This window comes from Schistocerca serialis, chromosome 4 (genome assembly GCF_023864345.2).
Source record: "Schistocerca serialis cubense isolate TAMUIC-IGC-003099 chromosome 4, iqSchSeri2.2, whole genome shotgun sequence".
In the NCBI taxonomy this organism is placed as follows: Eukaryota; Metazoa; Arthropoda; class Insecta; order Orthoptera; family Acrididae; genus Schistocerca; species Schistocerca serialis.
In genome coordinates, this window is record NC_064641.1 from 691,158,967 (window position 1) to 691,177,002 (window position 18,036).

General features: G+C 44.5%; 1 protein-coding gene across 1 annotated transcript in view; it reads right to left on the reverse strand.

Annotated features, from left to right (window-relative positions):
* LOC126473190 (sodium- and chloride-dependent GABA transporter 1-like) overlaps nt 1-13,967 on the reverse strand; it is a 127,348-nt gene extending 113,381 nt beyond the window's left edge. The window contains exon 1 of the mRNA XM_050100084.1: nt 13,628-13,967. Coding sequence (XP_049956041.1) covers nt 13,628-13,967 — 340 coding nt within the window. The remainder of the gene's footprint in view (nt 1-13,627) is intronic.
* Nucleotides 13,968-18,036: the final 4,069 nt, after the last annotated feature.

Here is an 18,036-nt window from a genome sequence, read left to right on the forward strand (position 1 = left end):
AATCCTGCCTCGGGCATGGATGTGTGTGATGTCCTTAGGTTAGTTAGGTTTAAGTAGTTCTAAGTTCTAGGGGACTGAGGACCTTAGAAGTTAAGTCCCATTGTACTCAGAGCCATTTGAACCATTTGACATCACACACATCCATGCCCGAGGCAGGATTCGAACCTGCGACTGTAGCGGTCGCGCGGTTCCAGACTGAAGCTCCTAGAACCACTCGGCCACACTGGCCGGCGCTTATTTATCATTCAGATGGAATGTACACACTTCAGTTTTCTTGTATTGGGTTTAAACTGCTGACCCTTACCATCCCCAACTGTAAGTGTTAACCGGTGTTTCAGAGTTAATCACTAAAGCTACTACTAGATTTATTCTGACTCCTTATCTACTAGAAAACCACAGTTTTAATTAATTTCTCTGCAACAGGCAGGCTTTCATTAGTTACATACCGTCTTATTAAAAAGTGAGAGGCTCAAGTCACCCATATACATTAGAACCGGCGCCAACTGAGAGGCTAACGAACGGCAACGCTGGGAGGTGACAGTGCAACCGCAGGCAGCTTGCACAGTAGCCGGAGGGGGAGCACGGACGGCCAGCTGACCGCAGCTGCGGCCGCAAGGCGCTGTGTGTGACCCTCGCGCTGACCAGGCCGGACGTCCGCATTAGGCACCAGAAACCTCCCCCGCCTCCTCCCCCTCCCTGCCCGGCACACCTCGCACTGCACCTCTCACCAGTTTGCGTCTCCGACGTCCGACAAGTGACTTTCCATTAGTCAACCACCGGGAGGCCAGTACGAAATTGCGTAAGCGCCAGCGCACCAGTCTTCTGGCGTAAGAGCCCACTTCAGTTATTAAGCTCAATATGCCTTACTACAGGGCCTTCCTCAAATTCTTAATATTTCGGAATACATAGTCACGAAGTGATCGTGCCGCAAATAACTTATGAAAAATTCGCTGTGTCGTCTAAATGGCCGCGTGATTTTTCGGCGTGATATATCTGCAGTGATATAAATTGAACTCACTTCATAACGAATTGTTTTATTTGTTACTAGCGGAGAACCCCGATATTACCCAAACACTTATTTACAGCTGTGCATCCTCGTCCATGCTATGCGAAGTCTGGCCTTTGCTTAATGTTTATGACGTCGTATCTCCTAAGCTATGTATCGTTCAATGATATAATTATTTAGCTGCGTTCAGTGTCATACGTGGGTACTGCCTATAAAATGTGTTGCGAATGGAGTCAGTAACAACGAAGTAATAAATTTAAAAGTGAAGCAAGAGGCGATGATTTTTCATGCCTCTGAGCGTTTATGACACCATATCTCTTGACCTAGGCCATGTGTCGTAAAACGATGTGATTTTGCACTTACATTCAGTTGTACAGTCTGTAAAATGTGCCGCAAATACAGTTACTAGGAAGGAAGTAATGAATTATAATGTCATGCAACAAGCGGTACTTTTACTGCATGAGCAGTGGAAAAGCGTAAGCGACAAACATTTTTTCTTTCATCACTTTGCAGAGGTTTTCCCTAAAAGTTGAAACGTCCCCTTAGAAAAATGAATGAATTACTGTGCTGATAAACCTCTATGTTATTTGATTTTCAAACAGCTGAGCAAAACTGAACGTACTCAGACATTTCTCTCTTTACTTATTCTGATCATCAATAAACTGACACACAATATTTTTAGCGTAACGCAATCTGACTTTCAAAAATCCCTACAAAAGAATGGCCCTGACTAACAATAACCTATCCCTTTCATGAATCACTTACCTCACAAAAATCTTCGTTACTCGAACTACTGCAATACAGCGAGCACCACTACTGCCAGCTGAATAAAAGATTCTAACTGCTGAAGACACTAACTACTGATAGACATAGTTAGCAAATGAAAGATTTTGATAGAGAACAAACAATGTATTTACCTTAATAGTGTTCAAAATGGTTCAAATGGTTCTGAGCACTATTCTGCTGGCGGCTCACCTCCAACTGCGCAACGCTACGCGCTGTTCACATCCAACTGCTCAACACTACAATAGCGAATATTCCAACAATGCCAACCAGCCACAGACTGCACACAACACAGCCAGTGATTTTCACACAGAGCGCTACGTGGAGTTACCAACATAAAAACCTAAACAGCCTCCTTACAAAGTTAGAAATTATATGTAAAGTTTTTTCGCAAGTCGTTAAGCGCTCTCATTCTCAGATACTGGATAAATGGAGTCAAGGAATTCACACGTCGCGGGCTACGCTTCACTTTCACCTCCACCCCTCTGAAAGGTAGGTGGTTCTTACTCCTAGAGCGATTGTCGCCTGGCAACAAGGTGTATGTGTACCAAGTTTGGTTGAAATCAATCCAGTGGTTTAGGAGGAGATGTGGAACATGCATTCACACACACATACACACATCCCTTTTTATAATATGTGTGGATTACATTCATAGGATACTGACATGTATCTTGATTCTACAATATAAAGACATATCTAATTACATCGGTGCAACACGCCATTTAATACAGGACGTTGATGTGAAAGAGTTACGCAGAACTTGGTATTGGAACTCGCCTCGCTACAGAAGATACACCTTTCCAGGTGAAAACCTATGTCTGATAAACGGAGCAGGGTAGGAAACAGCTCGAAAACGCACTACAGGACACTTTGGGAAAATAAATCTGCCTTGGTCAGCTCGTAAATACGACGGGAGGCATAAGATCGTAAATCTTTCGACGTATTAAAGTAGGCTGGCAAGCGTTTGGAATATTCCAACTACCGTCAGGTCAAACAAGGTTGTATAATTGTTCATGCGTGCTGGTCAGTATATCTCCGCCTTCTTACAGGCTGTGAAACATGCAAACTTGGTGAATATGGAAGACGGAGCCTTAGAACTGCATAGCCAGGCATGGGAATGTCTATATTGCCATTTACAAGGAAAGACAAAACAAAGAAGGGCAGAAAATGTTAGATCACTTGCCAACATCAAGGACATCCTGCAGAGGACAGCCACTTTGAAATGACAATGATCCTGTCATGGCCGCGCGGAGTGGCCGCGCGGTTAGAGACGCCATGTTACTGACTGCGCGGATCCCTCCCGCTGGAGGATCGATTCCTCCCTCGGGCATGGGTGTGTGTGTCGTTCTTAGCATAAGTTAGTTTAAGTAGTGTGTACGTCTAGGGACAGATGACCTCAGCAGTTTGGTCCCTTAGGAATTCACACACATTTGAACATTTGATTTGGACCGGTCATGTTGCCGGACGAAATGATGTCCTATGTACAAAGGTGGTTCTAGAATGGAGTCCAAGAGACGGAGATTGACCTCGAGGGAGACTGCCAGACAGATGGGACAACACCTGAGCTGCAGAAGATCGCACAAGACAACTCACTGACAATTGGTCAAAACCGTTTCTCAAGGAAGTTGTAGTTGCAGACGTACCTGAGTTCAGTCCAAGTCAACGCCATGTAATTTGATAGAAATGATTGTTGTTGATGACGATGATGATGATGATGACGCTGATGATGATGATGAAGATAGTGAATGAGGTCAGAGCGGGGCAGGAAACGTCATCAAACAAAATTATGTAAATAACTGAAGATCTGAAATGCACTACTATAGAACTACGGGCACAAGACGGCAGCCATTCAGTTACAAGTGCACGGAAGTTTGTCTGATAAGCTAACGTGTTTGTGTGTGTCTAGCAGCATGGTTTCCTCCGACTAAGCTGTTGTTCTGTTATGATGCGGCGGTTGTCCCCAACTGTGCTTGCCACCGTGTGATGTACCGCGCCGAAGTGGCCATCAGAAAGTGACAACGAGCAAGCTGTGACTCACATTGCCTATGGAGCAGTGGGATGCAGGGCTGTGAGCGTGACAAGGCTATCAGCAGTCAGTAACTTTAGGGCTGTGGGCCATCGACCGTCAAAGAGGCAGATACACGAGGGCGAAGAACAGTGACGACTCTGGACTCTGATGAAGACGTAATCTAGCGTTTTGGAACAATGCCTTCAATTAGCATCAGAGCAACAGATGACGATGCCAATGTCACCCATCGCCTTGTTTGAAATGTCGCAAGAGAAATCGGTTTGCATTGTTACCATGCACAAAGGATACGAGCTAGGGCTGGGCAAATGGCACTTGTGTTCGAACGGGTTCGAGATTTCCCTACATGCTGCAGCGTGCGATACAGAACTGAGCTTGCTTGAACAATGACGTGTTGACTCGAGAGGCGCGAGTGCAATAGATACGCAAGAAATTAGAACAAGATGAAGATGTAGCTCCACTTAAAATTTGACAATTTCATGAAACAATAGAGGTAATAGCGTTAAATCCTTCGACTGCCCAAACTCCTATTATGTTTGAACATGTTTCTTTTTTTTTTTTTTTAAATCTTCAGTCATCTGACTGGTTTGATGTATCTCAGAGTAGCACTTGCAACCTACGTCCTCAATTATTTGCTGGATGTATTCCAATCACTGTCTTCCTCTACAGTTTTTGCTCTCTACAACACCCTCTAGTGCCCTGGAAGTCTCGCAACAAATTCCGCATTCTTTCAATTGAAATTGGCTAAGAAAATAATGTGTTGCATTACTTATTGAACGCCCCTCAAATAATTACTTTTGTCTTACTTATTACTCTTCATATTATATTGGATGATTTTATGTACTATTTAATTCTACATAAATCGATACTAAAAAAAGTTAACACATCCATTTGTGTTAAGGCATCAGCGCGAACTCACCACTTGTTCTTGTGTCAGTCCACACGCAGATAGTTCAAATCCTCTCGCAGGCAGGCGTAAAGTCATTTCGTAAAACATACAACAATGTCTTTTAACTAAGACCTTAAGCTATGAAATAGCATAAGAGTGTTGCATGTACCACGTACAATTTTCTAGAAACCGCCTATGATAGACAAGATACTTTCCTAAAATGCAGGCTTTTCGGTCATGCCTGCATTGAAGTGAGACGCAGCCACGTGAAAAAGAAACATACTTACAAACAGTAGCAACAATGGTGTTGTAATATTTGCTAACATGGAACCGACAGTGCAAACCATCATAATGATATTCATGATTGACACATTCACTATGGCATGGGATCTATTTCTGTTTACCTTGGTGATATAAAGCTGTCCGATATAATGGCAAAAGTTTATTAAAGCTCACCGTCAACAAGGACTAATGCAATGCAGTGCACGTAAACACGCCATTGCTGCTCAACTACTGGAACCACTTGTAAAAAAATCCCCGTATACGCATTTGAGCTTTTAATGTTGTAATAACCAGATACATCAAATTCTGGGAAAGGCAGACACTGGATTGCGTTCATTAGAAAAATCCTTAAAAATATAAGTCATTGACGCAGAGGACGTTAGCATACCAAGCTGGATTACGAAATTACGAAGCTGCGTGACTGGTCATGTGATTTCTTTGGTCAGTGCATATCATAAAAGTATACAAGTGAAAGGCCAATCATTTGAAAAGAATTGCCATTGGTGCTACGCAAGTTTTGCTGATGTACGCAGAAAGACACGATACTTTCAATGACAGAGTTTAAGTATCCAATACAAGGGAAATGTATGTCTCCTCGCAGAAAAATGCGGCTGCTTAAAGTTCGCGGTCACGCACTCAGTGAAGACCTACAGGCGGTAAATCTGCTTAAATAACGGCGGCAGCAATTCGGGCAACGCTACGGCACCAGGTGTGATTGAAAAATGTAGCTCTTCTCACGCTAAAAACATTTCTTCTTTATCTAAACCAAACCGACATGTTTCCTGTGCATTTTTGTGCAAACGGTATCGAAATAACAACAACATTTGTCATTAACTAATGATATTCCTCTTCGTGTGAGTAATCTCAAAGTGCGCGTTTGCATTATCGATCTATAAATCTGAACATTCACGTATCGTACTGAGCTCTGCTGAGAACGCCTCATAAGCCGAAGAGGTAGCGTCGCTGTGTTCGGTGCAGAAGGACCTAGGTACGAATCCCCGTACATCCTCGGACTTTTCCGAGATAGGGAGGTCGGGAACGGGGACCGGTCAACCTCATAAGGGCTGATTACATGGTCCACCATCATAGATCGCCCCTCCTACTGCCTTGCAGGCAACAGTGGGCCAGTCAGAACAGACCTAAGGCCTAATCCGTGAGCTTGTTACTTTTTAACCTGTTCTGGATAACTATTTACTTAACGTTTTCATATTTCGTTCATGATGTTAACCTTTCACAGACAATATGGTACCGCGTACGTTCTTCGGTACTGTGTCATACTGTCACACGCCGCAGAGCAAGAGGAAGAAAAAGCAAAAGAAAAAGATTAGGGTTTGGTGTTCCCTTCCATCTCTTTGCCGTTAAAAACAGATTTTGTATTCTGCTGTAGTTATAATGGAATTTGCGAGAAGCATTTGCCCAAGGTTCGGCCGCTGGGCAACTGCGCTAATTGCATTAGCTGCCAGAATAAACAGCACTGGAGAAAGGTCTGGCCAGTGGTTTTCTTCAGTTTCAGTGGTTTGCAACGTAGCACGACTCCGATGAAAGTATATAAGCACCGACATGTAGACAAGGAATTAGTGTGGCATTCGTCTCTTTCCGACGAGCGTGCGGTAACTGCGGGATCGTGAACTATGGTGACGTTATTACCAAATGCATACAAATAGGACGGACGTGCTGTTATCCTTTTCTTGGCTGCCGAACGACATAAGCTGGAAGACGTCCATCGGAAAATGAAGACCGTGTGTGGGGGAATCATGTCTGTCGAAAACCATTATTGCGGAATGGTTAGATAAAGGATACTGCTACTTCATGATAACGCACGTCTACTAGGAGCTCCAGCGCTTTAGTCCTAATCTCTCCCTATGCGGTTATTGCGCCTTCAGTCCCTTAAAAAGGGCCTTGAAGGGTCGACAATTCCTATTGGACGAGGATGTGCAGCAGGCAGTAATAGACCTCTTCACGCAGCAAGACACGGTGTTTTTCCAAACGGTTATCTTCAACCAGGTGCATCGGTGGCTTGATTGCCTCAATGCTCACGACGATTTTACCTGACCGGCACCCCGATTCTGGACTGTACGGCCTTTTTGATCGCACCTTATACGTTTAGTAGTGACACACTTTGTGCCCCATACTCTCACAGAAGAACTTAGTTCACTGCATCAGTTAAGTACTTTACGTTTTCTCTGTGTGTGCGTTATCATCTCACTTAACACCTGTTCTGTAAAACTCAAAGCTATCACAAGGACGCTCTCGGTATTTTTAGCTGTACACATGCACTTCATCAACAGCTGCCGAATTCTTCACAAAATACAGTTGGGCTATAGAGATAATCTTTTCTACTTTGTTTGCATAATATCTTCGTTTGTGACAGCAGTTTAACTAGCCTGTGGATGTAGGTTTCAGTTGTGCAAACCTACTGTTTGATTGCAGAAAAGCTGGTAACAACTAGCTACATTACACAAATGGTTTGTCACTTATAACCTATTAGTAAAAAGAAAATAATCATTGTAGGTCTCTTGAACAACGCCTGTCCCAGTACCCACATTTGCTCAGAAACCCTTTATACTGTTTTCATACTTCAGGAATATCACTTCCATCGTTCTCACACTATTATTTCATCGTCCTTGACTGCCATTATACTGCCTCACAGTAAGTACAGCTGTCAAAAACTGCAATTTCCATCACTATAAGATGACCCTGACATTCTTAACCCTGTCATCAAATATTTGCCTTCTGTGCCATTCAACATATTTTCTCTCTTTCTGCATGACCAGAATATCTCTTCTGCTTCCAGTTCCAATAATACAACTCTGGATTCTCAATGATTGGTACACATCCTACCACTATTTTTCCTTCTCCTTATCTGAACATTTCTCCTAATGCGTATGGGTGGGAATGCTCCACGGAGTCAGTAACAATATAATTGTCTTTCTCAGGTCTTGTGAACATTGCTGAAATGTGTTTCATAAGAGTATAAAACAGAGTGAAGGGGGTGCAGTGAAAAGACAACTGATTCGTATGTGGGAGGAAAGCGGCTCAAATTCCGTCCACCCATCCTGATTTAGGTGATTCCTCTAAATAGCTTTTAGTAAATGCCAGGGTGTTTCCTGTAAACGGACACGTCGGATGTCCATCGCCATCCTTTACCAATCCGAGTTTGTTTTCCGTCTCCGGTAAATATGTAGTAGAAGAGAACCTAAATCACAATATTCCTTTCATCTACTGTTTGGAATCGTTACTTGTCAGCCAACGTCTATATACAAAAATGCTCTATTAGGATCGTTACTGTTCTTTACAGATCGCAGACGTATCAGGGATGTTCAGTTAACTTAAATGGAAATCTTTAGAAGAAAGATGACCTTAAGGATAAATATAACTGACAATTAGGCCTACTCTAGGTAGAATATCTTTGTTGCCTCCAACTACACCTCGCCTAGTAATCACGAAAATAAGACAAACATATTTAGAACATATACGATACAACGTAGTAACTTCATTTGGCAGTGGGTAACAGTGAGCGGTATGTTTTCCAAGCAATATTTCGACACGGGGTTGTCGAAGTCAAATGGTTTTTTGGGTGCCTGAAACACTACCCAGCACTGCTGGAATTTGTGCAGGAGCCGCAGACCTGTTCCTGGCTATATATTGATTTACCCATCACACTTCTTCGAGACGTCAACTTCGAACTTGTTCAGCGGTTACTGTAGTTTCGACTGGTTATGACATTTAACATTGTGCCATTTCCATCGCACAGGTAACAGTGGCGGCATTTTAACCTGCATCAAGCGGACGAGGACACGAGTTTGAGAGGATCAGGATTCAAATCCCCATCTGGTCATCCAGACTTTCTTTTTTTGTTTCTCTCCTAAATGACTTACGGCGAACTGCGGAGATGGTTCCTATGAGCAAAGAATGGTCGATTTCCTTTTTCACCCCTGTTAAATTCGATATTTTGCTCTGTCTGTAACGACATAACTGTCGCTGGGGTATTGAACCCTAAATCGACAAACTGCCCCTACCCGATCGTAATTACGAGAAGCCGCCATGGACTCGTCTTATAGAGGGAACGAACGCTATGAACTGACGAGGAGAACATGACAAGTGCCAGAACCCAGTTTCCCAGAAACTTCGCTTAGTGGAAGAGTAATATAAGCGAACACATCTCTCAGTTTATCCGTAGATGCCCAACCGTTTCTTAGAAAACGACCGTCGAAATTTTCAACGTAATTAAGAGGTCTTTTAGCGTACGATAAATGCAGCCTGGCTGGCCACAGTGGCTAGCATAGAGTTTTCTCACTTTTTTTTCAGTCCCGTGTTCGAAACCTGATTACAGTTTTTATTTATTTTATTTTTCATTTATCTACTTATGTCGTTTTAGGTTACCACACGAATGCTTTTTATCAAGTTAGAGAATACACGGGCGCTATATTAACTGTAAAACTACAACTGGGTTTCACAATAAGTGTCATACATTTATTACATAATATATGTGTGCATGGTATTTTCTGGGTTTACAAGCTTTTTTAAATTTTCGTGTTCTTATACAGGGTGAAAAGTATTTAAACCGACAAACTCGGGGAGGTTGTAGGAGACATCAAAACAAATATATTTCCCTAATGTCATTTTTTCCTATGAGGATTATTTAAACCGGTGGAGGCCGTATTACGCTCTTCAGTTGTAGACAACTGCTGTCCACCAGTGTAGTAGTGTATTGTCTCTGTTTACTAATGGAGTGATACACCTGGAGTGAGTACACTGATACGGTTGTTGCGTACTGCGTAGCGCACCACAACGGACGAGCTGCACAGCGGGTTTATCAACAACAATATCCTAATCGCCGTATCCGGTATCATACGACCTTTGCTGCTGTGTACCAAAGTCTGCGTGAGACCGGGTCATTTGCCGGCCGGTGTGGCCGTGCGGTTAAAGGCGCTTCAGTCTGGAACCGCGTGACCGCTACGGTCGCAGGTTCGAATCCTGCCTCGGGCATGGATGTGTGTGATGTCCTTAGGTTAGTTAGGTTTAATTAGTTCTAAGTTCTAGGCGACTGATGACCTCAGAAGTTAAGTCGCATAGTGCTCAGAGCTTTGAACCGGGTCATTTAGCAGATTACCTGGACAGGGACGCCGTCGCACGGTAAGAACGCTGCAATTTGAGGAAGCTGTCTTGCAGCATGTGGAGCGGGATCCTTCAATCAGCACTCGTGCAACTGCACATAACATGAGGACGAATCAGACGAATGTAAGAACAGTCCTTCGAGAACAATTGTTACGTCCATTTCACTTACAGCATGTCCACAACTTGGAACCAGTTGATTATCCACCCAGAGCACAGTTTTCGCAGTGGTACCTGGAACAGTGTGAAATGCTTCCTACATTTCCATCCTCTGTGTTGTTTACTGATGAAGCAACGTTCGAGCGTGATGGAGTATTCAACGTACACAATTCGCATGTTTGGAGTGAGGATAACCCACATGCCACAGTTACTAGCGCTAATCAAGTGCGGTCCTTCGTTAACGTGTGGGTCGGTGTTGTTGGGGACTGTTTAATTGGGCACTATCTGCTACCTAGACCATTAAACGGCAGGCACTATTACAATTTTCTAGCCAGACCATTGCCTGAATTGCTAGAAGACGTCCCGCTCCCTACAAGACAACGCATGAGGTTCCAAAATGACGGGGCACCGGCACATTCAGTCGTCGTGTGCATCGATTCCTGGACCGAAGGTTCCCAGAAACGTGGACTGGCAGAGGTGGTTCTGTACCATGGCCTGCTCGATCCCCAGATATGTCCCCTCTGGACGTTTTTATGTGGGGACAGATGCGCAACATTATTTACGCATCTCCTGTTGCATCAGAAGAGGATCTGATTGCCCGGACAGTAACAGCAGCAGGAACAATACAGGATACTCCTGGGGTTTTTGCCCGTGTCAGACAGAACATGATCCGATGGTGCAACCTTTGTTTACGTGTCAATGGAGGTATTTTCGAAAATCTACTGTAATTGAAATTGGGTTGTGTTAATGTGCTGTCTCTTGGTCATAAAAAATGGAACAGTGTTTGTTGGTTTAATTAATTTGCCGCCAGAGAAATCTTCCTCTGCCGGGGTAAATACTCCTCTTAGGAAAAAATGACATTAGGGAAAAATATTTGTTTTGATGTCCCCTACAACCTCCCAGAGTTTCTCGGTTTAAATACTTTTCACTCTGCATTTCATTCTTATATCAGTTCTCAATTCTTATAGTTTATTTTCATATTTATTCTTCAGGAAGATTTGGCCCATTCCCTTGGTGATACTGATCGTAGAAACATTCGAAATATACACTATGTGATCAAAAGTATCCTGACATCCCCCAAAACATAGTTTCACATTTTAGGTACATTGTGCTGCCACCTACTGCCAGGTACTCCATATCAGCGACCTCAGTAGTCATTAGACATCGTGAGAGAGCAGAATGGGGCGCTCCGCGGAACTCACGGACTTCGAACGCGGTCAGGTGACTGGGTGTCAGTTGTGGCATCCGCCTGTACGTCAGATTTCCTTACTCCTGAACATCAATAGTTCCACTGTTTCCGATGTGATAGTGAAGTGGAAACGTGAAGGGACACGTACAGCACAAAAGTGTACAGTCCGACCTCGTCTTACAGAGACTGCCGACAGTAGAGGAGAGTAATAATGTGTAATAGGCAGACATGTATCCAGCCCATCACACAGGAATTCTAAACTGCATCAGGATCCACTGCAAGTATTATGTCAGTTAGGCGGAAGGTGAGAAATCTTGGATTTCATGGTCGAGCGGCTGCTGATAAGCCACACCTCACCACGGTAAATGCCAAACGACGCCTCGCTTGGTGTAAGGAGCATAAAAATTGGACGATTGAACAGTGGGAAAACGTTGTGTGGAGTGACGAATCACGATACACAATGTGGTGATCCGATGGCAGGGCGTGTGTAAGGCGAATGCCCGGTGAACGTCATCTGCCAGCGTGTGTGGTGCCAACAGTAATATTCGAAGGCGGTGCTGTTATGGTGTGGTCCTGTTTTTCATGGAGGAGGCTTGTACCCCTTGTTGTTGTCCGGGGCACTATCACAGCACAGGGCTACATTGATGTTTTAAGTACCTTCTTGCTTCCCACTGTTGGAGAGCAATTCGGGGATGGCGATTGCACCTTTCAACACGATCGAGCAGCTGTTGATAATGCACGGCCTGTGTCGGAGTGGTTACACGACAATAACATCCCTGTAATGGACTGGCCTGCACAGAGTCCTGAATCCTATATAACACTTATTTGATGTTTTGGAAGGCCGACTTCGTGCCACGCCCCACCGACCAATATCAGTACCTCTCCTCAGTGCATCACTCCGTGAAGAATGGGCTGCCATTCCCCAAGAAACCTTCCAGCACCTGATTCGACGTATGCCTGCGAGAGTGGACGCTATCATCAAGGCTAAGGGCCAAGACCATATTGAATTCCAACATTACCGATGGAAGGCGCCACGAACTTGTAAGTCATTTTCAGCCAGGTGTCCGGATGCTTTTGATCACATAGTGTAGATAACCGAACACCAAGAGGCTCACACGAAAGCAGGTTTCCCACAGCGACATTTTTGCGTGTGAACCTCACGTCGTTAATATTACTGAAGACTTGACCTGTCGACAATACTTTACGGGCAAACCACACATAAAGGATCCATTTTCCGAAAACTGGCGCTTGCAACTGATTATGAATCAAGATACTCTACAGGAATATCACCGAAAAAATTTCAAACAATGTCTCCATTCGTTTATTTTGTTTATTTATTTTAACTCATTCTCCAGACATAAAAGTAATAGATGAATTAGGGCAACATTATTTCAATATCCATTCTAAAACATCCGTGTAGTAATATTCTTGGGTAGAAAATAAAAATTAAATACATATAATAATAATTGGTTTTGGAAAAAGGGGCGCAAAACTGTGAAGCTGCGACGCTAGCCACTGTGTCACCTCTTTGTTAAACTGAACACTCGCTAAAAGGCACATAAAATACATCGAAAAGTTTGACATCCGTTTTCTCAGGCACGAGCGAATATCTACGGACAAGCCGACACATGTGTTCTCTTATTTTGACCCCTCTTTCACTGAGCGCAGTTTCTGGAAAATCGTCTTATGACACTTGCATTTTCTCCTCGTGAGACTGACCTGAGAGGCACAATGATAAGACAGTGACTCGTATTCGATAGGACGGTGTTTCAAATCTCTGGCGGGACGTGCAGTTTCAGATTTTTCATGAGTTTACTGAATCGCTCAGAGTGAATGCCGGGATTGTTCTTTTGAAAGGTCACGGACAATTTCGTTTACCATCCTTCCTCAAACCGGCGCTAGTGTTCCAATGACCTTGTCGGCGATGGGACGTAAAACTCCAATCTTTCTTTCTTTTACCGTGCTCCGCAACTTATAATTTCATTTTCGACAGTCTCCAATCCCTAAGTAAGTGAGATCCAATAGCGCTGTTGCGCTGGGTTGGACAACCGCCAGTAACTTCACCAGGAGAGTTACTTATCACAGTGCCATTCTTATCATAGCAAGTGTCGCGTAGCAAGTCTGACTTCAGGATGGACTGTGAAACGCAGAGAGTTGCGATGGATTTAGGGTACTCACCGCCACCATTCTTGTAGCAGAGGTAGGGGAACCTCCAGACGTTCCCGAGTCCCACGGAGACACTGATGCAGGAGAATAGGAAGTCCAGCTTGTGCCCCCAGCCGCCGCGGTCGGCGTCGTCCTCGCGGCCAGCCGGCTCCGCCCCCACAGGCGGCGCAGGCGTCGGCGGCGGGGGCAGCACCGCGGGGGCGGACACCACGGCGTCCGCAGCCCCGTCAGCCGCCCCCTTGCCGCCGTCGCCTGCGCCGCCTCCAGAGTCGCCCTTGGCCGAGAACTCGATGAACGTCTCGTCGGGGTCCGCGCTCCGCTCGGCGCCCCAGTAGTACATCCTCTCTGACATGGCTCGTTCCCTGCGACAGAAATAAAAGTGGTGTAAAATCGCACCGACTTTCAAACATTAGCAATGCCGGGCGAGCCAATATTTTCCTAGTCGTGATCTGGTACAACATACATAACATGATATGGACGTCAAATTCCTGCCAGACTAAAATGCCGAATCGGACTGGAACTCGAATCTCGAACCAAGGAGTCACGGAGATGTTTATCCAACTCCAGTGGCAGATGCTGCAAGACAGGCGTTCTGCACCATGCTATAGCTTATTGTCAAAGTTACGAGGCTGTATGTTCCTAGAAGAATAGACCAATATACTGGTTCCTTCTAAGTATATCTCGCGAAAACGTCACGAAGATAAAAACAGAGATTAGAGTCCACACGGAGGCTTATCGGCAATTGTTCTTCCCGCGAACCATTCGCAACTGGAACCGACAAAACGGGAATGTGACTGTGATAGCCGGCCGGTGTGGCCGTGCGGTTCTAAGCGCGTCAGTTTGGAACCGCGTGACCGCTACGGTCGCAGGTTCGAATCCTGCCTCGGGCATGGATGTGTGTGATGTCCTTAGGTTAGTTAGGTTTAAGTAGTTCTAAGTTCTAGGGGACTGATGACCTCAGTAGTTAAGTCCCATAGTGCTCAGAGCCATTTGAACCATTTTTGACTGTGATACACAGAGCCCCCTCTACTACACACCGCCAGGAGGCTTGCGGAGTATAGATGTACCTGGTGGTTATAATTAATCTTTCCCTATTTAGCACGTTATAACACGGAAATTAATTACCGTATGAGTACCAAACTTGGTAGCATTAATGTCCAGAGTATGGGATGCATGATCTCCATGCATCACTGTCCAGTTCCAACTATGGCCACCAGGGTCCGTGCTCAGTCATCGTGATTCACCGTCTCACAACTTGACCAGCCCCAGTGCACTTGTTGACGTGTCAACATGTGCTTGGACAAAAGTAGCAGGGCATTATTGGTGAAGCTCTAGTACCGAACCACCTCCGCTAGGACCTTGGCTAGTCAGCGGTGCGTGTCTCCCGCATCGCCCCCTACGCTCCTCGGAGTATGGGACCTCATCATCATCTATTACCAAAACAACACTAATGCTGCAGCCGCATTTCGAGAATATTGCCGGCCGAAAGGATTACGCAAGGGTCCTCCTTCTCCACCTGGTGCGCGGAGTATGATGAAGAAGTTCGAATCAACTGGAGAACTGGGCGTCACTCCAGGAAGAAAATGGTTCAGATGGCTCTGAGCACTATGGGACTTAACATCTGAGGTCGTCAGTCCCCTAGAACTTAGAACCACTTAAACCTAACTAACCTAAAGACATCACACACATCCATGCCCGACGCAGGATTCGAACCTGCGACTGTAGCGGTCGCTCGGTTCCAGACTGAAGCGCCTAGAACCGCTCGGCCACACTGGCCGGCTACTCCAGGAAGAGCCGACGACCGGTTGCACCACAACAAGTGGTTGATGAAATTGCTCTTGCTATGGCAGACAACGCTGCGCGCAATTCCTGATCGTCAGCCAGTGCACGTGCTGTGTCAACGACAGTGCAACATCCCGTAGTCCACTGTACGGAAGGTGCTTCCAACCATTGGCGCCGCGCTGAGTGACCGCGCGGTTTGAGGCGCCATGCCACGGATTGTACGGCCCTCTCACCGGAGGTTCGAGTCCTCCATCGGGCACAGGTGTGTGTCTTGTTCTTAGCATACGTTAGTTTAAGTTCGTTTAAGTAGCATGTAAGTGTAGGGACCGATGACCTCAGTAGTTTGGTCTCTTACGAATTCACACACATTTGAACCATTCCCAAGAGGTATCCATACAAGATCCATATCGTACAGCAGCTTGTACCACAGGATGCTCAACGACGTGTTGACTTCACTTTTCACCTTCTCGCAAGAACTGAAGTTGACGGGGGCTGGTCTTTGTAATATTAGTAATTTTCGCCTCACAAACATTAATGTACGCTCAACAGTAAACGCCTGATGGCCTGAAGTTATCGAACAATTGTAAAGTAAAAGAAATGAACCATCGCACAGCAGCGACAGAATCTATTATTCTTTATCTTTGCCGTTCTTGCGCGGTGCCTGTAAATCTCTATGTGCATGTATCGATTAATGATATAAAAAAGAATTATGTTGTTTCAAGACAAATGAGGCATTGGGCACCTCACCTATTACTCTTTGTATTCCTTGAAAGGCGGACGGTATTTTATATTTTATGTGAAAATATTCAGTAAATATGCTAACTGTTATTTTTCCAATCACAATACATGTAGTTTCTTGTAACTGATTACGAACAGACAGCATCAAGAGGACATTTTGGCTGTTATGTATAAAGTATTTAACCACAATGGTCATCTATTGTTATTTAATGTGAAAAGGTACGTAGCATTAAAAAACGTGTGTTAAAGATAAGTGTGCTTATTTTAGCAAATTAACCTTGATGATTTCCATCTCCTCATTTACTTGAATGTTAATTATTTTGTGTTAGTTCATCACCAGAAATTACGATCACACTGATGGGCCGAACGCAGCATGAGGCAGAAGGAACATTATCGTTTTCCTATTATTTCTGAATCAGCTCTTTTTTTTATTGTGTAGTGTTGCATTTATTTTAAACTCTATACTTCTTCTGGTCCCTTGGTGTTGTTCTGGGTATGACTACATCGCGACTATTAAAATGCACAGAAATGATAAAGTTTCTTCCGAACGATCTCAAATAAATCAATCTGCTGCTCTTGTTCAAAATAATCCAACCAGGTATTTAGTTCTCAACGTATGTTATTATAATAGTGTAATCAATCTCTGATGCTGTTGCTAAGTGGCCCACCAAAATATTCACTTTTTCGGCGTTTTTCAAAAGATATAAAATAACAATTATTTTGCTTTTCGCCCCCCAAGAGCAACGCTACACCCTGGACCATCGTATGGACAGACGAAGCTCATTTTCTCTGACGGATGAGATGAACACGCAGAATATCCGAGTGTGGGGATCTTCACCTCCAGTCACTATGCATGAAATTCCTTTACATGGTGAGCGTGTCACCGTAAGGTGTGGCTTCACCGCTACGTTCATCTTTGTCCAATCACTTTTTAACAGATTGGCGCTCTAGGACCAAAGACGTGCAGTGTGACAGGCCAACGATATCCTACGCCAGCATGTCGTACCCGCCCTACAGGAGAGAAACGCATTGCACTCAATAGTTTTCATGCAAGATGGAGCCCCAAAGCATCGAATTATCAGCCGATCGTTTCCAAATGCTTGGCCGGCACGGTCAGCTGATCTCCCTCCCTGCGATTTCTGGTCGTGGGGCTACCTGTAGGACAGAATTTACAAGGGGAGCATTCACACATGTGCTGATCTGGAGCGCAGCATACGTACGGGTATGCTTCGTTCTCCTGTGCATGCTTCGTTCTGGAGACTGATGAGCGCCATATTGAGCCCCTTTTGTGGCATTAATGGTACTGGTATGTAATGGTATGATGTATCGTAGCAGCAGTTTTAAAGTGTTTCTACTGAATTGATAATGCATTATTTCTCTTTCCCATGTCCTTGACATTAATGCTACCAAGTTGGTACTCGTACGGTAATTACTTTCCGCGTTATAACGTGTTAAATGGGTAAGTTTAATTATAAACGCCCGGTATGTGTAGATATAGATGTATTATTGCTGACTTTCTGCACAACCGACAAGCACAATCTAGAACTCACCCAGACCAGCGCACACTCCCCTGCAGAGTGAAAATTCATTCCGAATAATATTGACATATAACGTTTCAGTATCGACGATTTTCTAGAAGCAGCTGCATCCATACACTAAACTACCAGCCGGAAAAAAACGTAATTGATCACACAAGAAGATGTGATGCTCTACGTTGAAAGTCTGCGACTTGTTGTTAATTGAAATCAGATGTTAATGAATAATGAGGAATCTGGTTTCGCCATGAAATTTAGTCCAATATACAGGACAAGACCCTTGATAACGCTATCTGTCTGAAATAGAAGTACGTTGGATATGATAAAACTCTCGCAAGAGCAACTGAGGGGATTTGCTTCAAGTGA